A 25,622-nucleotide genomic window follows, 5' to 3' on the forward strand; every position below is an offset into this window, starting at 1 on the left:
CATGACCAACATCGAAACAAAACTGGATAAACCAGAATATATTATATTGCAATATAATATATTGGACAAAGTATATGAATACCGAAAGAAGTGGATTGAACATATCAAAAGAATGGACTGTTCAAGACTACCCAAACAAAAATACTGTGATACCACCCAGTTGGAGGATACAGAAGTCAGGGATGACCAAGGAAAAGATGAAGAGAAACCAGAACAGGCTGAGCCTAAATCCCTGAAAGAATGATGATGATCTTTCACCAGTACAGCCGCTCTGGGCTAGCAGACCATGCCTTAGATACCCACCATAAAATTCGTTGGAAGAAAACAAAAATAATTCATTGCAGCAAGTTTAAATATGAAAGATTATTCAAAGAATCTTCAGCAGCTCTAAAAAACATTCCTAACCTCAACAAATTTGGGTGCATGAAACTACCCCAAATTTGGGAGACTTACATTATGAGAACTTCAGCCCAACTGCCAAGACTATCAAATTAGCCCGCCAGAGGGGAGGCACCTTTAGGACTTTAGGAACAATATTAGTTTCTTGCTTTCTTCCTCATTTGCTTTGTGTTAGTGCCTGCGTGCACATACCATATCTTTATGTTTCTGAAGATGGCAATGTGACGTTGCCAAAATATAGAAGTTATTCATTAAAGTTACCTTTAATTAATATACTTTATATGCGTTGTTAATTCCGTAAACTAATCACCAGTTATGTCTGACCAACGTATAAGCCTTGCTACTAGAACAGTGACGTTGATCTAATTTTATTCAGTTACAGATAATATAAATGAAGAATGGGAAAAATTTTGAGATGTAACAGTAGGAACAGTAGAAGAGATGTGTGGAAGACCAAGTGAAATGAGAGATTAAAGAATTCAAATAAGGTAGTTTTCAAAAGTCTAATGATGATAGAATTGTTTATAGTAAAAGATAAAATATAATAAAAATATAAAAATATAATAAAATATAAAAAAAAATATAATAAAAAATAAAATAAAAATAAGAGCCACATAAAAATAAAGAAATAAAATAATAACAGTAAAATTAATCATGTCAATTATTTTGTATATTTATTAATCTTCAAGTTTTGGATCTGTTTCATCAATGTAGGATCCCTTTTTTTTTTTTTTTTTTTTAATAATGTGACTTCTACACTAAAGGTTGTAAACATATAGGAGCAGCAGTACCATGGCTAACTAAAAAATTTATATTTTAATTTTATTTATTGTTAATATCTATTTATTAATGTTAATATTAAAATTACCTTTTTTTTTTTTTTTCATTGTTTGGAAACCCCAATCTAGAAACCAAACATCACACTATTTCAAGTCATCAGGTTTTCGAATTTGGATTATTTGTTCAGCTGATTTTTGGATTCTGATTAGTCATGGATGATTTTTTTGGGCGATAGATGGCGGTGATGATAGTATCATCGTAGATGCAGAGTTGAGTAGTAGTGGAGGGGATGAGGTGTGTTTGGCGAAGTGGAGTGGTGTGCCCTCCTATGATGAGTCCTTGGACTGCCTGGAGGTGTCACATAATAATAATAATAATAATAATAAAAAGTCACTGCAGGTTTCTCTTCAAAAAACTGAACAGTGGAGGGAGACCACTGTCCAGTTTTTTGAAGAAAGACAATCACACGCTTCTATGCCTATGGTGGGCTTTGCACCTGAGAGAAAATACACTTATCACTCAGCCAACCAAGACAGCAGCCAAGATTATTAAATTATTCTATTGGTTTGTTATTTAGGACTATTTTGTTTTATAATTTGCTTTATCAGAAGATATTCTCAGGCCATATTTCATAACAGTCACATCAAGATTGTTAAGGGCTAACTGCTGTTTCATCTGCTGTGTTAATTAACTATTAAGATATAAACATAAGCATGTAATAACGTATAACACACAATAAGTATAAATTAGGCAGAAATTGGATGGGCAGAGAACATCATTAAGCAGGAGTTGCAGAAAAAGAAAAAAAAAAAAAAACATGGAAGAAATATATAAACAACAGGTGATCATCATGCCTAATACAAGACACAGGCAATAAGGGTGACCTGTATGGTAAGGAAGGCCCAAGCTAATTATGAAAGAGATCTAAATGATGAGGCGAAAAGAAATCCTAAGCAGTTATTTTGCTATGTGGCAAGTAAAAGGAAGAATGATTATGGAGGGATGACTTTAACAAGTACTTAACAGAAGCACACCAAACATGAGTTAGTGAATGATCATTTTCAAGGGTGGTAAACACCCAGGTAGTGATATTGCAGTGCTTAATGTGACAATGACTGATGGGAGAATAGAATAGAAACTGATGAGTGCTTAGGGTACTGCATAACCTTAATATGAACATGGCCATGGGATTAAATGGCATAGTGGCTACTATGAGTATGCGCAAGAGAATTAGCACCTCCTTTGACCAAGCTAAGGTGTTTAATTTAAGCTTCAGTTCTAGGAAGATACCAATGGAGTAGAAAGAGGGGGGAAAATAGTTCCACTACATAAAGAAGACCGAAAGAGCAAATTATATGCCAATCAGTATTTCAGAAGTGATGGTTAAGGTATGAAAAAGTTGATAAAAGGCAAAATTTAAGACTGGGTAGACGTGGCTATGGTACTTCAGAGGAAGCAGCATGGTTTTGTGAAAGATAAAGCTCATCTTAAAAAAATCTGTTTACTTTTTAATGGATAAAGTAAATGACTACTCAGTAATACTGCTAGACTTTGAAGAGATTCCACATGGAATCCTGTTGCATGAATTGGAGCAAATGGATATGAAGCTGGTGATTTGGATTAAAGGGCAACTGATGGACAAATATCAAACAGCAGTATATGGAGGAGTTGCATGCAGGATCAATGATAAAGGAAATGATCTGAGGGAAAATATTCAGTTGTTTGCTGATGTTGCAAAGGTCGGAAGAGAAATAGTCAATAAAGATGTAGAAATTCTGTGGATAACTTAAATAAACAGCAGTATTGACAAAGATAAACATCTTCCAGTTTAACATGGCCAGGTGTAAGGTAATGAATCTATGTACTATATCGATAGAACTGAATTGCAGAAACTGATGAGATCAGAGATTTGGGTGTTATTATGGACAGAGAGTTGAAATTTAGATGGCATATCAGAAAGGTGGCCAAAACAGCATACTGGATTATGTGGACTGATGAATATTGTGGCATCTATGGAATGCTCTGCATAAAAATAGATTGGTCTGGGGGGGGGGGGGGCAAAACTGGCTGATAAGCAAACAAAAGGAGAGAGAGAAGTTGATGTTTAGAGAGCATAGTACAAAGGTAGCCAAAACAGCACATCAGATTATGTGGCTGTTAAAGAACACAGGGATAAACAGGTTACTGTTTCCCTATATAAGGCCATATCTAGACTTTGGTGGAGAGAATCCAGAGGCAAGTGACAAAGATTATGAATGCTCCCTATAAGAACAGACTGATGGTCTGTGAGCTTCAAAAACCAGAAAAACTTATTAAAATAGTATTACAGGATTGAAATCGAGTTTTTCACTACATGGCAGGATGGAAGAAAGAGAACAAGGGTGTCACTCCTGGAAATAGTAGATTTCTTGCTTGGAGAGTTGTGAATGGTTGGAACGCATTCACAGAGGTAACTGAATGTTTTGTCAGTGAATGAGGTCAAGGAGAGGTGCGATACATATTATGTGAATAGTGGTTAGTGTGTGAATAATGGGTCTCCAAGGATGAGTCTTCTGACTCCAGAAGTATCTATATAATCCCATATAATAATATAAAATAATAATATAATAATATAATATTGATTCTAAGTGTACTTCTGTGCTATTTCACACTGCCTTTGTTAACACATATATTAAAAAGGACCTGACATAAACTATATCACTACCTTACACTCCATTTATTTTTATCCACTCTGTAGTTATATCATGGGTTTTTACTTTAAGAGTATTAATTTACCAACAATTGAGTAAAATTACCAACTACTTTTATTAACTGAGGTGGCAATTCAATTTTAAATTCAAGATCACTAATATTACAGATTCTTCCTTACTTTTTTCCTATATCAAAAGCTTTTACATGTCTATAAATAGGTATGACTATATGGTTTCGAATGATCACTGTTTTCAATTAATTATTTTAAAATGAAGAATGAAAATACACGAACAACCTTTCTAAATCTGTTTCCCCCACACACTAGATGCTATTCTATGTAGATATTTAGTTTTCATTTCAACATTGCTGTATTTCATATCCTAAGTCTGACTGATAGACCCTATAATCTGAACATTCAGATTTATCCCCTTTTGTAAAAAGAGGCAATATAATAAATATCTTCCAGTTGTCTGGAGTTCTTTCTGATTTCCAGTTCTATTGAATAAAATCAGTTCAATAGAATTATTAATACAGATTACTAATTCAATAGATTATTAAGGGTGCTTAAGGGTCAAAGCTGAATAACTGAGAGGAGACCTCCATATAGTGTTTAAAGGAATGTGGAGAACCAACCAGGGCTTCTGACCTAATGTCCAATCCTCACCTTCTCGTGGTGAACACTGTTAGGTATCTATCTAGATACTAGACATCCAGTGTATTGAAAGAGAATGGGCTGTCAATTTGGGATTTAGCCAAACAAACTGTATTCTTAAGACTATTACACTTTTTTATAAAATCTTTATCAAGTAGCTTTATTTTTATCCTCCTACATGTTTCGCCAATCTGTTTCTATTGGCATCCTCAGGGAATACAAATCAGTAAGCACAAAATGAAGGTTACAGACTAGGTTATAACCGATGGTTCTAAATCATACAAAAATTGGTATTGTGCGTGACAATGTGCGTGTATCGTTAACGTGATTTATTCGTGATGACTCATGACGTAATTGTTATGAAAGTTCATTTCTTTGATGTTTAATGATCTGACAAAAGCTTTCCAAATTTCTGGTAAAATTAGACCTTGATTCTTCTTTAGGTTTTCAGTTATACGGGCGACTGTAGCTGCTTCTTTAAAGGTTCTTGAATGGTAGTTATCTTCTATGTATGGCATAAGGCTCTTATCCCACTCAATGTGATGGTTAGTAGAGGCAAAGTGGCATGAAAGGCCTGAAATGTCTTGTCTGTTATTTCTGACATATCCTATGTGTTCTTTCTTTCTCGTTTCGAAGCTTCTAGATGTCTGACCTACGTAACTAATACCACATGAGCAAGGAATATTATATACTCCAGAGTATTTGCAGAATGGGTGAGGATCTTTCGGTGATCTTAAAAATTTCCGAATAGTATTGATTGGTTTGAATGCCACTCTGATCTTGTATGGTTTTAAAAGGTTAGCTAATTTTTTGGAAAGGTTGTTGACAAAAGGAATTGTAATTGTACTGATGTATTGGACGTCATCACGTTGTCGATGTGGTATATCAGTAAATAGAATCTTGTTATAGAGTCTTTTAGGGTAACCATTTAAAGAAAGTTCTCTGGATATTGTGGTTAATTCTGTTAGTAGGTCATCCTTGTCTGTCGTATACTGTATAGCTCTTTTCTTGAGACTATGGATAATGCTAAGTTTCTGAGCTATGTGATGAGCTGAGTTGAAATGGAGGTAACGTCCAGTATTTGTAGGTTTTCTGTATACAGATAGGTTGATACTATTATTGGATTGTTTCTTTATTAAAATGTCAAGGAATGGCAGTTTTTTATCTTTTTCCATTTCTAATGTGAATTTGATGGTATTGTGGAAACTATTGATTTGGTTGAGGTAATTCATTAGTTCTTCTTTTGTATGATCCCAAATGATAAAGATGTCATCTACATATCTGTACCAAATTTTCGGTTTTGGAAAGATCTGGGTTAAGATTTTTTTCTCTAGATCTTCCATGAATAAGTCAGCACAAGGAGGTGAGAGGGGACTACCCATAGCTAATCCAGTGAGTTGTTTGTAGATCGTTTCTTGCCAAATGAAATAGTTAGAAGTTAAACAGTGATTGAACAAAGTAGTGATGTTTCTTGGGAACAATTTGTCTAAGATGTTGATGACTTCAACCACTGGAATGTTAGTAAACAGAGATGTGATGTCCAGGCTTGCTAGTATATCCTCTTCAAAGATAGGGATGTTTTTTATTTTATCTATAAAATGTTTTGAGTTTTTAATATAAGTATCCGAGACATGAATGTGTTGTTGTAAAATCTTCGCAAGATACTTGGATAGTTGGTAAGTGGGAGAATAGATTCCATCAACTATTGGACGTAATGGAATACCTTCTTTGTGAATTTCTGGAAGTCCATACAATCTAGGAGTAAGTGGGTGCATAGATTTTAATTTTTTTATAATTTCTATAGGCCAATTATTCATTCCACGTAATAATTCATTGGTGTCATTATGATTTTTAGATAACTACCATTCAAGAACCTTTAAAGAAGCAGCTACAGTCGCCCGTATAACTGAAAACCTAAACAAGAATCAAGGTCTAATTTTACCAGAAATTTGGAAAACTTTTGTCAGATCATTAAACATCAAAGAAATGAACTTTCATAACAATTACGTCATGAGTCATCACGAATAAATCACGTTAACGAGACACGCACATTGTCACGCACAATACCAATTTTTGTATGATTTAAAACCATCGGTTATAACCTAGTCTGTAACCTTCATTTTGTGCTTACTGATTTGTATTCCCTGAGGATGCCAATAGAAACAGATTGGCGAAACATGTAGGAGGATAAAAATAAAGCTACTTGATAAAGATTTTATAAAAAAGTGTAATAGTCTTATGAATAATTGTCAAGAAAAAAATGAACATAAAAACTGTATTCTTATTAGCTTAAACCACAATGTAAAATGATGGTACGACATGACAGAATTTCAGGGGTATTGCCCGGTTAAACAAGGCCCCCCATTGTTTTCACCAAGGAACCAGGGCGAACAGTGAAAAGTCAGCTACTGGAACATATCCTGAAACACACCCCAACTCAACATCACCAGAGCTCAAGATCAGTACTATCAACATATGAAGCCTGAATGGCAAAGAAATGAAACTAGCAGAAGAATTAGATAAGTTCCAGATCAACATAACAGATGTGACTGAAACAAAAAAGACAGAAACAAGTGAGATCTTTGTAAGCAACAGATAAAAATGTTATATTTTTTATCTATTGCTTAGAAATGACAATCAGGGAAAAGGAGGAGTAGCTATAGCATTCAACACTAACACACAAAAACTCAACACTACCAGAGTTCAAGATCGGTACTATCAACATATGAAGCCTGAATGGCAAAGAAATGGAACTAGCAGAAGAATTGGATAAGTACCAGATCGACATAATAGTGGTGACTGAAACAAAAAAAATACAAAAACTGGTGAAATATTTCTAAGCAATAAATACAAAATGTTATATTCAGGAAATAACAATCAGGGAAAAGAAGGAGTAGCTACAGTATTCAACACTAAACACGAAGTAAATATTCCTGAATGGCAGGCAATATCAAGTAGAGTGATGTGGGCAATTATCAGAATGGGGAACTGGACAATGACACTTGTTTGTACCTAGAGTCCTACAGCAGGTTCTACTAAGGTAAATTGGAGGAATTTTTTTAGGCTTTAGAAAAAGCAACTGACACAATGAAACAGTTGGTGCTTGTTGGGGATCTAAACAGAAGAGTAGGAAATGGCTGTCAGACATGCAAAAATGTTTTGGGAAAATTTGGAGAAATGGGCAAGCTAATAATAATGATAAATACCTGTTGGATTTCTGCTCAGCACATGAACAGGTTATTAATAACAATGTTCCAACATAAATGTCACAAATTCACATGGAGAGAAGAAGAAGAGGTAAGGAATAAGAAAAATCTCATCAACTATGTTAATGTTGATAGTAATTTTCTCACTGGTGCAGAAAGCTAGAGTGTACAGAGGATTTGAAATTGGAAGTGATCACCATTCAATCTTGAGTAGGATAAAACTGAATTTCATACTGAAAAGAAGAATATGTATGAAAGTTTTAAAGTGAATAAAAGTTGAGCAGCTCTCAGATGTGAACTGTAGACTAAAATACACAAACATTATTGAAGAAAAAATGAAAGATTTGGGGGAGATTAACCAAACCTTGGAGATTCATTGGCAAGCACTGAAGAAAACATTGATTGATTGATTCAGCCAGAGAAGCATGTGGTGAGGTTGTCTGCAAGGATAGAAAAATCAGAACTCCATGGTGGACATAGAAAGTTAAAGAGGCAGTGAAGGAAAAGAAGAAATCATATCAAAAGTTGCTGGTGAATAAGTCAGCTTATATTCTTAGAGAATACAGAGACAAATGTAAGAAAGCTAAACACTGTGTAAAACTAGCAAAATAAAAGTCATGAGAAGACTTTTGTAAGAAAACAGAAAATAAGTATCAGGAAGGTGACAAAATATTCTGAAGGCTGTTGAAAAAGCTCAGAAATGGAGGAAAGAGTGCAGTAAAAGAAATTAGATGTGATAAAAGTGGCATGAAAAGTGGAGAAAAAAAGATATCCTTGATATATGATGTAATTACTTTAAAAAATTGCTAAATGAAACACAGTGGTAAAAAAAAAATACTTAACAGGCAAGCAATGAGGAATTATTATCCATATTTAAAGTAGAAAAACCATCAAAAGCCTAACATGTGGAAAGGCAGCAGCAGGAGTAGCTGATATTTGACCACAAATGCTCAAGTATGGTGACAAAAGTCTAGCAGTGGCTGCACTGCATAGTTCAGAAGGCCTGGACAGAGGGACGAATTCCAGATGATTGGAATGGAGCTCTCATAGTACCCATATATAAAAAGGAAAATGCAACAGAATGTGAGATTTACAGAGGTATTTCTCTACCGAGTGTTCCTGGTAAGATGATTTATGCAAGCATACTCGAGAAACGGTTGACAACTGTGGAAGGGAAGCTTGGTGAAGAACAAACTGGATTCAGGCCAAATATAGGCTGACCGAATCAGATTTTCACTTTCAGAAAATAGTTGAAAAATCATGGGAATATAGCAAAGATCTGTATTTAAGTTTTGTAGATCTGGAAAAGGCATATGACAAGGTGCCAAGAGAAAAGCTATTCAAAAGGCTACAATTATATGGTGTCAATGGAACATTATATCAAGTAATGCTTGGTGTTTATTTGAGTTCAGCAGTTAGAACTGAAGGAAATACAGGAAGATGGTTTGATGTTAAATCTGGTGTCAGACAAGGATGTACATTATCCCCTCTGTTATTCATTATCTATAATCACATTATGAAGGAAAGTGGCATTAAACCTGATATCTGAATTGGAGATGTTAATCTCAGCTCTTTAATTTATGCAGTGATGTCATCGTCATCTGAACAATTTAGGTATAGGCTTTTTTATGTCCTGTTCCTGCTCTGTAGATGAGGTTGATCTTTCCATCTTAGTCTTGGATGTCCACAGTCTCTTCTTCCTATTGGTTTATATCTAGTGCTAGTTAGGAATCCTATTGTTATTCATTCTTTCTATGTAGTGTAGCCAATTTTGCTGGTATTCTTCTATTTCTTGTAAGATGTTTTTTGTATGTAATCGTTCTCTTATTGCAGTGTTTTTCTTTTAATCTAATCTAGTGAGTTTCAGGAGAGGTCTTTGAAACTTTATGTGTGCTGCTTCCAATCTTTGTCTGTCTTTTTGTTTTAGAATCCAAGTTTCACTTCCAAATTTGAGAGATGTTTTAGAGGTCATATTATGTAATCATAATTGAGTTTCCTTAGTCATTTGTGTTCCAAAATTTCTTTTAATGATGCCATGCATTCTATTGTAAATTTGTAGTCTTTCTTCCAATTGTGAATCAGTATTGAATTGTGAGATTATATTTCCTAAGTATTTCAATTACTTAACTTGTTCTATTATTTTATTGTTAAGCATAATTTTGACTTTTTGAATGTGTGGACATGGCCGTACCTTTTGTTTTTGTTTCAGAGATTTTCATTTAAAATCTTTTTGCTATTTCATTTAGATAGTTAGATGCAATTTTCAGTTTATCTTCTGAATTTGAAATTAGTACTCGATCTTCTGCATAAAGTATTGTATTTTGTTGTATATTATTTGTTAGTTTAATTCCATCTTTAACATTTGCTTTCCATTCTTTTAAGATTCCATTTATATAAATGTTGAATTTGAATTAAAGATAAGCCACAGCCTTGTCTCACTCCTTTTTTTTTTTTATGGTTATAAGTTCTGATGTTCCATCTGCATATTTGATACAAATTTTTGTTTCTCTGTATAGACTTTTTATTGCTTTAATTAGTTGAGAAGGTATTTAATCGTCTTGTAATATTTTCCAGAGTAGATTTCTGTTCAAGTTATCATAGGTTTTTTTAGTAGTCAATAAATAGAAAGAATTAGATAGAAAAAATAGAAGAATTCAATAAATAGAAAACGTTAAATTCTTTTCTTTTTTCTATGATCTATTGCATTGTGAAAAAGGCATCTGTGTATCCTCTCCCTCTTCTAAAATCACACCGTTCTTCTTCTAAATAATTTTCTCTGTATTTAATTAGTCTATTCTTTAGGATATTTGTATATAGTTTAGATGCTGTTATTAAAAGAGTAATGCCTCTATAATTTCCACATTTATCTTTGGGACCTTTTTTGTGAATATTTATTACTACTCCAGTTTCCCATTCTTTTAGGATCTTTTGATATTTCCAGATATTATTGGAGTTTAAGTAGGTTCTCTTTTATGCTATTGCCTCCATATTTAAAGAGCTCAACGTATATTCCATCTAGGCCCGGGTTTTTTCTATTTCTTGATTTTTTTTAAATTCTTTTTCTAATTCTTCCATTACTATTTCTTCTTTACTTTCCTCTATATTGATATACGAGTTTTGTCATTGTTTTCAGTTTCTTGTTTTTCATTCCACAATATTTTGTAGTGTTCTATCTAATCCTCTTTGGAAATTAGATTATTTCTTAATTAGTAATTTTCTTTTGTTTGTAGTTGCCTGAAAATTTTAAAACCTGTTCTTTGTGGTCCGGTGATATCATGCTCTAATGATTTAACATCTTTACTTCAATCCTCTCTGCATATACTTTTGGAAAGCTTTCTAACTTCAGCCCATAATTTCTGATATTGTATATAGTCAACTGTGTTTTTGCTCTGCAGATAAATTTTAAAAGCCCATTTTTTTCCTTTCGATTAATTCCTTTAAGTCATTCTTCCAAGTTCTGAGCCATTTTTTGTTTTTTTTGTGATTTGTATCCTAAGCTTTCTTCTGGTGCATTTAGTTTGGTTTCCTTTATATTTTCCCAGTCAGTTTCAATACTGTTTGTGGTTGGTTTTATTTTATCTCTTATTCTGCTTTTATGTAAGTTTCTAACACTCTCCTGTTCAAATAGGTGAATTTTAAACTGTTTATTAGCTGACGATTCTTTATCTTTTTTTCTTTTGGACTATGTGGTTCTCTTTATGAATTCAAATCTGCATTCAACTAACATGTGATCACTATCAATTTTGCTCCCTCTAAAAACCTTGTATCCTTGATATCATCAGTGCTTTTTTTCTGGCGGTATGCAATGGTACACATTACTAGCACCTTTTTTCTTAAGTTTTTAAAAATTTGCGATTTACTGACAACAAAGTGTATTATGAATATTCCGGTAGATGGCACTGTGTTCATGAATTGAATTTTCAGTTTTGATTATCTGCTTTCCTGTTTCATAGGTTGATATGCAACCAGAACGAGGAAATTGTGTTCACTTCCAATTGCTTCCAATATCAGTTTATCAGTTCTATATTCAATCTGCAACAGGCAGGTGTTCACATGAGTTTTGAATTAATCTAAGTTAAATCCGTGCAATCAAATGAGTAAAATAATTAGTTACTTTATGTCAATGAGTAAAAAAAGGAATGCTCAAGAAGAAGAAATTGTTGAATCTACTTGTGATCCTGTAAAACAGAAAACTAGCACCAAAAATACACTTGGTGAAGAGGATCATGAAACCAAGACTGAATATCCGCATGGTCAAAAGGAAGCAGGTTCCAATAATGATTGGCCTGAATGTTGGACACTTTTGCAGAAAAATGACTTCTGCGAGAGAAACGAATGGCTGTATGTCAAGAATAAAATGTTGGGCTGTAAGGTGTGTTGTGATGTCGGAAGTCTTGCCGTTGATAAACACATGGGAACAAAAATTTCAGTGGAGTGGGCAAATGGTAAAATCAGTCATTTTGGAGAATCTCACAAACAACATTTAATGTCATTAAAAAAAAAAATTTATGATTATAAGGAGAGTGCAGCACACAAAGCATGCCAAAAAAAAAAAAATCTGAAGCAAAAAACAAAGTATTAGAGAAAGTTTTCCTAAATACTTTGTCTCATAATAAAGATGTAACAGGAAAAATGTTTCGAACCGCTTACAAAGTTGCGAGGAGAAATCAATCATTTAACAACTTTGAAGATGAAATAAATTTACAGGAACTTAATGGCCTAGACATGAGATATATTCTTCATTCTGCAAATGCTTGCATTAACATTGTGAGCCATATCGCAAATGAAATGAGAAAAACATTAATAGACAACATAGTGAACTCCAAGAACAAAATACCGTTACTTATTGATGAATCGACAACTGTCAGTAACACAACAACACTTGTTGTTATTGTTCATGTAGTTCTTCCTGAACTTTCGGCTCCTGTGAGTCTTTTCAAATTATCAGATGTAACTGATAAAGGAATTCTCAACTCTTTAATTAGTCATCTTGAGTGTTTAGGATTATCTGCAGATTACTTAAAGGAGTATTTATTGTCTATAACTTGTGATGGTGTAGCCGTGTTGTTTGGTGTACGTAATGGTGTAAGGAGGCTAATGCAAGAGAAGATTCCTAGTGTTATTTTCTGGCATTATGCTAGCCATTGCCTTGGAATTGTCTGTTAGTGACACAGTGAACAATGTGGCAGGAGTGAATCACTTTAAAAGTTTCATGGACAAGCTTTATGTGACTTATCATGCTTTACCTAAGAATGCTAGGGAACTACAGGAATGTGCAGCGACTCTAGAACTTCAACTTCTTAAAATTGGCAGAATTTTAAGCACTTGCTGGGTTGAATCTAGTTTTTGTACTGTTTCTGCAGTGTGGCAAGATTTTGAAGCCCTTGCCAATCACTTTCTGGAGGCAAAAGAAGACAGCACAAGAAGCAAAACAGATCGCTTTCTTTATGGGGGCCTTTTAAGAAAAATAACGATACGTGTTTATTCTTGATTTGGGCCTTGTGTGTGATGCTCTCTGAGAAGTTACTGAACTAAGTCTAGATTTACAAGAGAGAAATATTGACTTGTACAAAGCAGACAGGAAGATAAAGAATACAGTTCAACTTTTTGAAGAAAGAATTGAAAATCCTGGTCCATACTACAGTATTTCTCTTCAAAGTCAGAAGAACATGAAGTTCAAAGGGACTGAGCTCCACATAAATGAAAGACACAGTCCTTCAATAAGTTCATCTGCTTTCTATAAAAGTCTGAAAGAAGCTGTTGGAAAGTGTCTGCATGAAGGAGATGATGCTGATTTGCCTGAATGTGCTAATACTTTAGATTCCAAGTATTGGCCAGAAAATCCTGGGAAGCATCTGACATTTAGTGAAGCTGAAATTAAACAGTTAACACACAAATTTCGCTTAAATGAAAGAGAAGCAGTTCATGGTTTTATGAATATCTTCAAGAAAATAAAGCTCTGGACATACTACTTCCTCTAAAGCACACTTTGGGCACAATTGCAATATCTTCCAGTGAATGTGAAAGGGGTTTCTTTCAGATGAATCATACAGTAACCTCATCTAGGTCATCTCTGCTTGTACGGACAACTTCTGCACTGATATTCAACAGGATAGTAGGACCTCCTCTCACTCAGTACAACCCTAGCAAATATGTGGACTCATGGCTGCTCTGAGGTCATCATTCTGCAGTTGATACCAAAAGCAAGAGGTGATCTAGAGACGATGAGGATATATCAGAGGATATGTTAAGAGTGTGGAAGTTGCTGTAATAACATCTTCATGGTGAGTATCAGCACCTTTTTTTTCCAGAAAAAAAAGGTGCCGATATTATTATTTAGTTTGTTGTTAATAATTTTATTTGGATATTATTATTTAGTTTGTTGTTAATAATAATGTAATCTATTATTGATTTAGTTCCTATTGCTTCTCATGTGTACTTATGTATATTTTTATTCCTGAAGAAAGTATTGCTGATTTTTAGATTGCTAAATATTTTTGCTAAATATGCAAAAGTTCCTTAATAAAATTCCATCGTTATTGATTACTGATTCTCCCTCTGATCCAATGCATCCTGCTATTGGGTTAGTTTCCACTCTAGTGTTGAAATCTCCCATCAAGATTGTTGCTTCATTTTTATTTGTTTCATCAATGCACTCCTGAAGTTTTCCATAAAATTCTTCTGTCTGTTCCTCTTTTCCATCTACTGGTGCATAAATTCTGATAATACTGAATATTTGATTCATAATTTTCATTCTGACTTTGATTATTATCTCTGACCCAAATATAATCCGAGATTTTGTTTTTCCATTTTTTATTAATCCAAATTGCAACCCCAGGTGAAGCATATTTGTCTTCTGGGACTCTGGAGAAGATCATAACACAATCTTCCAGGATTTGAGATCCCTTCTTTTTCTGTTATTGCTGCTATATCAATGTTTTTATTTTTTAGTTCTCTATTTAGCTCATCAATTTTATGTGTGATGCCATAGACATTCCAAGTAGCTATTTTTAATTTTTCAAACAGAAGTCCCTGTCCATTAGCTGGGTCATCCCTGATTAAACCCATCCTCGTTTTTTTCTTCAGAGCTTTGTGAGTAATGTAATTTTCCCTGAATAGGCTACCAACCTTTTGCATGGTGAATTCGGTAGTGGGGCTGCCACCTTAAGGCCTCTGAACCTGCCTTCTGGGAGGGAAAGCAAACTCCCACTACGTGTGATGAAAGAAAATAGTAAAATGTTGAAAGTTTATTTTGCACTTGGTTAGACTATAATAAATTTAGTTTAATCCTTTATCCAAGTGTGAGCAAACAAAGTTTGCACCTAAAAATATCTTCAGGACTGAGGAAAGGTAGTGCAACACCAGGCAACTTGGAGCAAGGTGGACCAAGCTATCACCCATAAATGCAAAACACATCATCTTGCGGATATGTATAATGTTATGAATTAAGGGGAGGGCCACTACCCAGACTGGTTTTGACCTATATTGAGGTCTCAACAGTAGGAGCCAAGCCCAGAGGTGGAGATACCAAGGCAGAAGCAATGGAAAGGTCATCTTTATCTATAAGAGTTGCCAAAAGATGTGCCACCTTATTATTAAATTACTCTGGATTTAGAGAAAGATGTTGAAAGTTTATTTTGCAATTGGTTAGACTATAATAAATTTAGTTTAATCCTTTATCCAAGTGTGAGCAAACAAAGTTTGTGGCTGAAAATATCTTCAGGACTGAGGAAAGGTAGTGCAACACCAGGCAACTCAGAGCAAAGGTGGACCAAGCTATCATCACTTTTGTGATGATAGCTTGGTCCTAAATTTAGTTTAATCCTTTATTCCAAGTGTGAGTTGTGATAATAGCTTGGTCCTAAATTTAGTTTAATCCTTTATCCAATCCTTTATCTCACACTTGGATAAAGGATTAAACTAAATTTATTATAGTCTAACCAAGTGCAAAATAAACTTTCAACATCATTCTCTAAATCCAGAGTAATTTAATAATAAGGTGGCACATCTTTTGGCAACTCCTTTAGGTAAAGATGACCTCTCCATTGCTTCTACCTTGGTATCTCCACCTCTGGGCCTGGCTCCCATTGACAAGACCTCAATAAAGGTTGAAACCGGACTGGGTAGTGGCCCTTCCCTTAATGCATAACATTATACATATCCACAAGGAGATGTGTTTTGCAATATGGGAGATACTGAGATATAGGAGTGATGATAGCTTGGTCCACCTTTGCTCTGAGTTGCCTGGTGTTGCACTACATTTCCTCAGTCCTGAAGATATTTTCAGGTGCAAACTATGTTTGCTCACACTTGGATAAAGAACTAAATTTATTAAAATAGTAAAATAGGAAAGATTCACCCCTAGACTCGATTATTCTGGCAAGAGGAGCAACAAGAAAGAAAGTCTACAAGATTCCATGACTAAATGAATAACTGTTGTAATAAATTTGTTATGAAATCAGCAATAACAAGACAAAGACAATGAAAATAGGCAGAAATATTGAAAATATCAACTGCAATGGTGAATATATAGAACAATAAAACATTCCAGCTATTTAGGCACAATTTTTAATGAAGATGGTAACTTAAATATGGAAATAGACAACAGAATTAGTAAAGCTGGTATGGTAGGAAGTAAGGTGAATAAATGTATATGGAATAAGAGAGAAATTAGTCAAAACACTAAATTAGCTGTATATAAGACAGTGTTCAAACCAATTTTAACTTATGGATCTGAGAGCTGGATTTAGAAATAAAACACTTGACCAAAGACCAGACACTACAGATATGAGAGACCTAATAAAGATTAAGGGTGTGAACAGATGGCATCAATGGCAATATCATATTAAAAATGAGGATATCAGAAAAGAAGTAGACATTGTTATTGTTCAGGAATGTGTTAGCAGAGCTAATCTCAGGTGGTATGGTCACTTAAACAGAGTGGGAGAGAAGAAAGAGTAGCAAAATAAGTATTCTCTGCCAGGATGGCAAGTAAAGGACTAAGAGGAGGACCAAGATATACGTGCCTTAGAAAACAGAACTATAAGATGTTGAAAGTTTATTTTTCACTTGGTCAGACTATAATAAATTTAGTTTAATCCTTTATCCAAGTATGTGCAAACAAAGTTTGCGCCTGAAAGTATCTTCAGGACTGAGGTAAGGTGGTACAACACCGGGCGACTCCTTGCAAAGGTGGAGCAAGCTACCAACACTTCTATCTCAGTATCTCCCATAATGCAAACGTTTTTGGCAGCTCCTATAGGAGGAGATGACCTTGCTAATGCTTCTGCCTTGGTATCTCCACTTGGGCCTGGCTCCCACTGAAGAGACCTCAATAAAGGTCAAAACCAGTCTGGGTAGTGGCCCTTCCCATTTAATGCATAACATTATACATATCCGCAAGGAGATGTGTTTTGCATTATGGGAGATACCGAGATAAAAGTGTTGGTAGCTTGCTCCACCTTTGCAAGGTGTTGTACCACCTTACCTCAGTCCTGAAGATACTTTCAGACGCAAACTTTGTTTGCACACATTTGGATAAAGGATTAAACTAAATTTATTATAGAACTATAAGATCTAATAATGTTGGAGTGTTAACAGATTGATTTGGAGGAAAACTGTTAATAAGAAATTAGTAATGATATAAGTTTTTCATGTAGTACTTCATAATATTCTGTATACTCCTTGAGCATCAGGAATTTGATGATAACAAATAGATTATTAAATCTTGTTAATAATTGCCTGTGTAGTTCCAAGTTGGTACATTTAAATAATTTCAGATTCATACCATTATATCCAGATTTTTATGATTATTAATTTTCCTTAGAATTGCAGCAAATTCATCCTACTTGATTGCTGTTATTTATTATGTTAGGAATATTACAATCATTATCTTTCATATAAATTTTCATATTAATTATTCTATTCCTTCTTAATTATATTTTTGTTCTTTAAATCTTTTTTTAAGGCTTATTAGAAGTTTAAATGTTGATGAGTGTATAAAATTATACTAGACAAAAAATTATATTCTCGTTTTAGTCTTTTACCCAAACACAAGCAAAACGAAATTTATGTGTAAAATATCTTCATCGATATGTAATGTTCTAATTTTTATTTTAACTATGGCATTCTTTCTCTTAAATTCAGTTTATTTTCAACTATCATCATCATGATCCTTCCCATCTATCTGCCTAAGGTAGGTTGAGGCTACCATGAAAAACAGCCTTCTATTCCAATCTATCCACAGCCAAGTTTACTTAAAATTTCTATAAGAGTTCATACCACTTACATAATTTTGATTTTTCTTTCTATCTATTTCCTTCTACTCTTCTGTTTTGGAGAATTTGAGGAAATCTTTTGTAACTGTTTTACCAGTATAACTGTTTTCTTTGATTCTTTTACTGAAATATGGTAGTGTAATTCTGCTCTCTTGATTGGTTTTTGTTTCAGTTTAATGATTGATGTCTATGAACTATAAAGAACTGTGAGAAGTATTTATAAGTTTTGTCATATTAGACCATCCTAGATTTATTCTGTCTTTGATAGTTTCTTCATAATTTCACCTGTCTATGATCAAGAAGCCTAAATAATTGAATTTTAACCTGTTTCACTTTATTTCATTCTGCTTCTATGTTAAGTTCTTCTCCGTTCCTAACGTTCTCATTGTTTTAATTTTGATGCACAGTCCTTGCTGTTTTTATACAGTTCTCCCTATTATCTGAAAATAATACTGTATCATCTGCATATTTTACACAATCTTATTTTTGACCATTTATAGTTATTCCCATGTTTTCTGGGATACTCTTTTACCAGTTCTTCCAGAAAAAGGTTAAACAAATACAGGGTGTTCGGGATAAATTTGACATATTTATAATTAATTATATTTTTCCGTAAGTTACATGTATTAACACACACTTCTCTTCATTTAAAAGTTTGGACCCTTCTTCATTCATATACAAGATGTCAGAAAGGATGGATAGCTGGAACCCACCTGAATCATGGAAGAGAATAACTTGTATCATGATGATTCGTGCCCGCCATCAAAATAAGGATATTACGACTGCTGCCCAATGCTCCCTGAATACAGTAAAAACAATCAGGCATGAACTAGAGACTTGCAATGGTGACTACGAGGATGTAGCAAGAAGAAAGATCCCTAGCAGACGATCTGATTGCGTTCGTACAGCAGAATTCCTCGCAAATCTGCAGGAACAGGTGTTGAAGAACCCTGGCATTGGAATTCGGGCTTTGTTCGTGGAGTTGCTAACTGTAGTCAAGCCCTGGATAACAAGGGTAGCCAATGGTAGGCCGTATGTATGGCAGCAGGATTCGGCCCCTTGCCACACCTCTGGGAAAAGTCAAAAATGGTTGTCTGAAAATTTCTACGACTTCACCAGTCCAAATGTTTGGCCTCCAAACTCCCCAGACCTTAACCCCATGGATTATTTTGTATGGGGCGCAGTTGAAAAAGACACCAATCGCACTTCCAGTAATACAAAAGCCCAGTTAATGGATAAAATTAAAACAGTTTTTGCGGCCCTTCCCAGGGAGACTGTAGCATCAGCTTGTTCGAGGTTCCGAAGCAGAATTGAAGCTGTGATCGATGCTAATGGTGGTTATTTTGAGTAAATCTTGTTGATAGTATTGTAATTAACTCTGCCTGTAATGTTTTTTTGTCAATTCATTAAATTTAATAGATACAAAGAAGATTTTCTTTTTCCTTACGAAACTGTCAAATTTATCCCGAACACCCTGTATGATGAAAGTGGACATCCCTGAATGATACCTCTCAACTAGTATTTCAGAAGATTCAAATTGCTTCAAATGTTGTTATTAATATCACATCCACCATGGAGTCGACAGACTCATTGTGTTGTTACTATAGTATTATACTATGGTAACTTATTGTTACCATAGTATTTTTGTAGTACTGAAGAATGATGTTGAGTATTTTTTGTCTTATTTTTTTCTAAAAGTTCAAATAATTAATTTCTGCTCCGTGAGTCTAACGTTGCTTCAAGTCTATAAAGCAGTAGTAAAGGCTTCTGTTTTTTAACCACATATCAGATAATTATAAAAGAATGTAGGCTGCATCAATTGTAGATCTCCCTCTCCCAAATTCTATTTGTCTTCTCCTAAATGTTGCTTTAATTCTATTCAATCCTTATAAGTAATTTATGTGCGACTTGATAAGGTTATTGGTCTATAATTTGATCATTCCTGACTACAGCCTTTTTTTAAGCAGAAGGATTATTCTTTCCATTTTTCAGTCTAATGACTGGAAAATGGAAGGAATAATCCTGTTTTTCCAACATACTTCCAGAACTGTCAGTATTTCATCTCCACTTGGATATTTATGGGGTCCCCTTACTTTTGCCAAATTTTTTTGTTTTCATAATTTTCAGGGTTAACTTTTGAAAAAAAATTATTTAAAATAGTTCATCCAAGTCTTGTAATTTTATTTAAATTCACCAGTCAGACTATCTCTTTTATCCTTCATTATCAGTGGTGTATTTTTGTAATTTCTTTTATTGTACTATGTAATAATTTTGTATTACGTTGGATAGTTGCACTCTGACATCTACCCACTTTCTTGATTTATCTATTTTGATTGTACTTCTCTACATTTAGATGTTTATTCACATTTTTAACTTTTTTTTTTTTTAACTGTTTCTGATACCTATTTTCCTGTGCAATTTTTCTTTCTTTTATTTCCTAGGCTGTTGTTGACTGCTTTCTTTATTATATTACATATATTCTTCCATCCTATTTCAATAATAGAGGTAGCTCTATTTCTAGCAAATTCTCTCATAATTGTCTTTGGTAAAGTTTAATTTTTAATGTTTTTGTCTATGTTTAAATACATTTGTTATTATTATTTTTTTTTTTTTATTTGTCTTTATCTTCAAGCATTATGGAGATACTGATGTTCCAGCAAGAATGCCATATCTAATTGTAACCATAACTTTAATGTATTAGATTTTATTTTTTGTTAATTGCTATTTATACAATTAATAAGAGATAATATGTAAAAAGAATAATATGCATATCTTTATGGAATCTGCTAATTATAAATCACTGAATAGAAAAAAATAAAATAAAATAAAGAGGAAAAAATAATTAGATTCTACAAAACTGTATTACCTCAGTACTTTTATAGCCAGTAGATTCAGACACCATATCTCCATCACTTGCAAGGTATGTAAGAAGATTTTGTAAAGCACGACAAGAATCAGCACAGGTCCTGATATGAACAATATTATTAGATGCTCTCACATCTGTGGCAGGCTTTGACTTTAGAGAGGGAGAGAGAATTTAAAAAAAAGCATTAAAAATTCTCTAAGAGTATAAACAAACACTGAAAGAAACATTTACCAGACATTAAAGATTATATAATTAATTGCCATTTCAATTTTTAAAATTTGTTACTTAAAAATGTAACATGTTTCCACAAAAGCGACTATGGCAAATCAGTGAGTATTCCTGCTACAACAAAATACCTTCCTAGGTGAGGAAATGCGAACTAGACACTAGTGGTAGATGTTCTTCATTGCCTGGTGAAACACCTTACCTGGTTTACTGGAGGTCTGAAGTGGCAAATGTCATGTTTAGTCTCAAGAGCAGGGATTCTGGTTTCCCCCCACCCTCTTCTCTGTGCAATATGAGTGATATCCTTCAAAACAATAACAAACATACTTAGACGCCCATACTTCCTTTACTTCAAGGTGCATCAGTTAAAATGATAGTGCCACAAGCCAGCCACCTGTTAATGCATGAACCCGAATGAGTCAGGAGTTTTCTTGATCCACCAGTGCTTAAATCTGTATATATATATTTCTATGAAGAATTGAATGACTAAAACCGAGATTTAAGTAAAAAGGTTTTAATATAAAAACAGCCTTCATCAGGTGACATTATGAAAGAATGAAAAAGCACTAAACACTGATGAACAACATAGACAGTCTCTATGCATAATTAGCATGAAAATGTTGTAGTTGTATTTAAAGCTGTTTTCATTTGTTGCATTGTTGGGAAAGTGCGTACTTGCAGCATCACGTGAACACCAGTACATGATTACAGCTGAATAGATTCCACGATTTTCTCTCAAGTTCATCATTGAAACGGAAGATGTTAGTAGATTTTTCCCAGCCTGTCTGTGTTGTTCATAGTCTTTTAACCATCAGTGTTTAGTGTTTTTTCTTCCTTTTATAATGTCACCTGATGAAGGCTGTTACAGGCCGAAACTAGTAGTGTTTTTATATTAAAACCTTTTTACTTAAATCTCGGTTCTAGTCATTCAATTCTTCATAAAAATATGTATGTTAACCGAGTTAATGATCATTCTTTCATTCATATATATATATATACACACACACATACAGGTAACCCTTGCATAACGCAGTACTTATACAACACGGTTTCGATATAACACAGTCTACAAATTGTAGTAACCCTTGTTCAACGCGGTTTCGATATAACATGGTCTGCAAATTGTAGTAACCCTTGTTCAACGCGGTTTCGATATAACATGGTCTGCAAATTGTAGTAACCATTGATCTTTTCATATATTTTTCACTGCGCGACTTAAAAATAAAATTTTATCTTCGTTGAATTTGCATCTACCCATACTGCACATATAGTTATAAGTAGCGAATTTATATTAGGGGAAATACCCTTCAGTACGCATGTAGGTCAATTGTTTAAAGGAAATGAAGACAATTGAAATTGTCCTCGTTTTCTGCCAGGAAAGTGCATTAAAAAAATCATAAGTGTGTTAATCTCAAGCTGACCACTTTATTTTCTGGTGAGTTACATACCATAAGTAATGCTTTTTTATGTAAAAAAATTACTTTTATAGTAATGGCCACTTAGAGTCGCATCATCTCACATAAGGCTTTTGCGATATGGTTGAAAAAGAAATTAGTAAATTAGTTGATGGGAAAATAGATTTAAATGCGGAGGAATTGGTACAATTAATAGATGACATCGAAATGAGGAAAGTTCTGCCGAATATTCTGATTGTGATGTATCTGTTAAAGAATTCAGTTTAAAGAAATTAGCAGAAGTTATTTTACGGATAATGATCCCTCAATGGAGGGCTCAGGAAAATTCACAAGATAATTGGATATTTGTTTAGCACCATATCATGAACTTAATAAAAAAAATTGCAGCATAGCGGTAAGTAAGGTTTTATTACTGATTTTTAATAATTAAATCAGCCGAGGTATGCAATGAGAATTATATAAATGATGAGTCTTTGACTCCATGGGGTCTTGGGTAGTATTAATAATAATAATAATGTCCCAGAGATTTCAAGTTGGAAGTTTATTTTTAACTTGGTTAGACTATAATAAATTTAGTTTAATCCTTTATCCAAGTGTAAGCAAAACAAAGTTTGCACCTGAAAATATCTTCAGGACTGAGGTAAGGTAGTGCAACACCAGGCAACTCCAAGCAAAAGGTGGACCAAGCTCTCATCACTCCTTGTCTCAGTATCTCCCATAACGCAAAGCACATCTTGCGGACATGTATAATGCTATGTACAGTTTCAACCTTTACAGGTCTCGTCAGTGGGAGGCAGACCCCGAGGTGGTAACATTAAGGCAGAAGCAATGGAGAGGTCATATTTACCTATACGAGTTGCCAACCAGTGTACCACTTTATCATTAAATTACTCTGGATTTAGAGAAAGATGTTGGAAGTTTAATAATAACATGGTACACAGTTTGGTAACTCGTATAGGTAAATATGACCTCTCCACTGCTTCTGCCTTAGTGTCACCACCTCTGGGTCTGCCTCCCACTGACGAGACCTCAATAAAGGTTGAATTCGGTCTGGGTAGTGGCCCTTCCCTTAATGCATAGCATTAATTATAGATGTCCACAAGGAGATGTGCTTTGCATTATGGGAGATACTGAGACAAGGAGTGATGAGAGCTTGGTCCACCTTTGCTCGGAGTTGCCTGGTGTTGCACTACCTTACCTCAGTCCTGAAGATATTTTCAGGCGCAAACTTTGTTTGCTTACACTTGGATAAAGGATTAAACCAAATTTATTATAGAGATTTCAAGTGATAACAACGTCTGGCCACTCATAAATAAAGAACATATACGAAATGTTAGCTTTGAAGACAGTGATGATGATTAAAATAGGCACTTTAATTTATTTTGCCTAAAACATTTGTGCATTATGTGCAATACAATTTTTCATTTTATAAGTTTATACTATGTATTTGTTTCATAGTTTATATGTTTTCTTAACTTACATGAATTACCTGATTAAATAAAAATATATTTTTGTTGGGTATGTCATTGTTATTTATATTTAGATATATATATATATATATATATATATATTAAAAAAAAAAAATGATTTCAGAACCTAACCCTACATTTTCAATGTGATCTGAGTCTTGCATAATGCGATTTATATAACACGCCATTTCTATGGAACCTAACATCTGTGTTATACGAGGATTACCTGTGTATGTATATATATATAATTAAAACAGTAAAAGAAATTTATACTTATTTTAAAATTTTGCAGTTTATTTAATATTTATGGAACTACTTTTTGTAGTTCCTTTTATGGAACTACAAAAATATAAGAAAACAAAATATACTTTACTCTATGCAAAACCAAATAAATAAAAAACCTAAAAGAACAAAAATCCATACAATTTTTTAGTTTAGTTAATATTTATGGAACTACAAAAATATAACAAAATAAAATATACTCCATACAAAAGGAAATAAAAAAAACACTAAAATAACTAAAATCCGTACAAAATATAAATTATATATTTTTATTTCATTTAGTATTTTTCTTCAGGAAATATGATTTCAAAAAACATAAAATGTCCATTTTTTTATTACTTAATCTTGTTCTTATTATACACACAAATTTGTCTGTAATAGAAAATACTCTTTCTCACTGGCTACTGAACTTGGTTTTATCATTTTCAGGGCATCAAATAATAAATCGAAATTCTTTGTTCTTTTATTGGTTGCCTGAAATACTGAAAATTCAGCCTTCGGTGTCTTTGGATTTGATAATATTTCTTCAGGTTCCTCAAGAAACCTATGAATTCATTTTTCCATGGCTTCTTTTAGAGCACTGCCCTGATTAATAGTTTCTCTGTCTCTGATATATTCATCATTGGAATCTGTTTCCATACAATAATTTGGATATATTCTAGACAATATTTTTCCTGATAATTTAATAGTTTTGAAGAGTTTTGAAGCTAGTGGAAATACACTAAATTTCTTTGTTGAAATGTTTTGTGGATTTTGCAAATATAGCAAAAGGGTTACCAATCCAACTTTTCTTCTTTCTTGAATTCATACTTCTAAAGCATTTAATAATTTAAAACTACAATTTTTCAGTCTTTAAATTTTTTAGTTCATTTAACAGAAATTCAAATATGCCTTCGCTTGTTAATAAATCGACATATCGCCAAATTATTAACAAGTGAAGTGCTTAAAGTGCTGGTCCCAACATTTTAAGACGCTCCATGATTTTAGGATATTGAGCTTCATTTCACATACGAGAACCACAAATATCATTTTTACTCCATATGGTCCAATGGAGAATTCGTGTTTTCTCATCTATCTTTCATCTTCCAGATTTTATTGATTAATCTATGATGTTAATTGGATCCAAGATTGTTTTTGTTATGTACGACTATGACATCTCACATAACGTCCTTTGGCCTGAGCACGTTTAAATGCAATTAAATTTGTGGTATATCTATGAAATATGTTCCATGCTCTAGCTTGATGTTTTTTTGGCTGCTTGGAACTCTGGATTCCACCAAAGGTTTGGCTAGATCGAAAATCAGGATGATGTTTTTTGAATCGCTGAGGTTGCTGCAAACAAATCTATAAACAACTTTCG

General features: G+C 33.6%; 1 protein-coding gene across 1 annotated transcript in view; it reads right to left on the bottom strand.

Moving 5' to 3' along the window:
- Positions 1-25,622, bottom strand: part of Atg2 (Autophagy-related 2) — a 616,887-nt gene that overhangs the window by 177,416 nt on the left and 413,849 nt on the right. Inside the window, exon 28 of the mRNA XM_090407292.1 lies at positions 20,872-21,021. Coding sequence (XP_090263418.1) covers positions 20,872-21,021 — 150 coding nt within the window. The remainder of the gene's footprint in view (positions 1-20,871; positions 21,022-25,622) is intronic.

The sequence above is a fragment of the Typopeltis vanoorti genome, chromosome 17 (assembly GCF_054136105.1).
Source record: "Typopeltis vanoorti isolate ZY-2024b chromosome 17, IOZ_Tvanoo_1.0, whole genome shotgun sequence".
Lineage (NCBI taxonomy): Eukaryota > Metazoa > Arthropoda > Arachnida > Uropygi > Thelyphonidae > Typopeltis > Typopeltis vanoorti.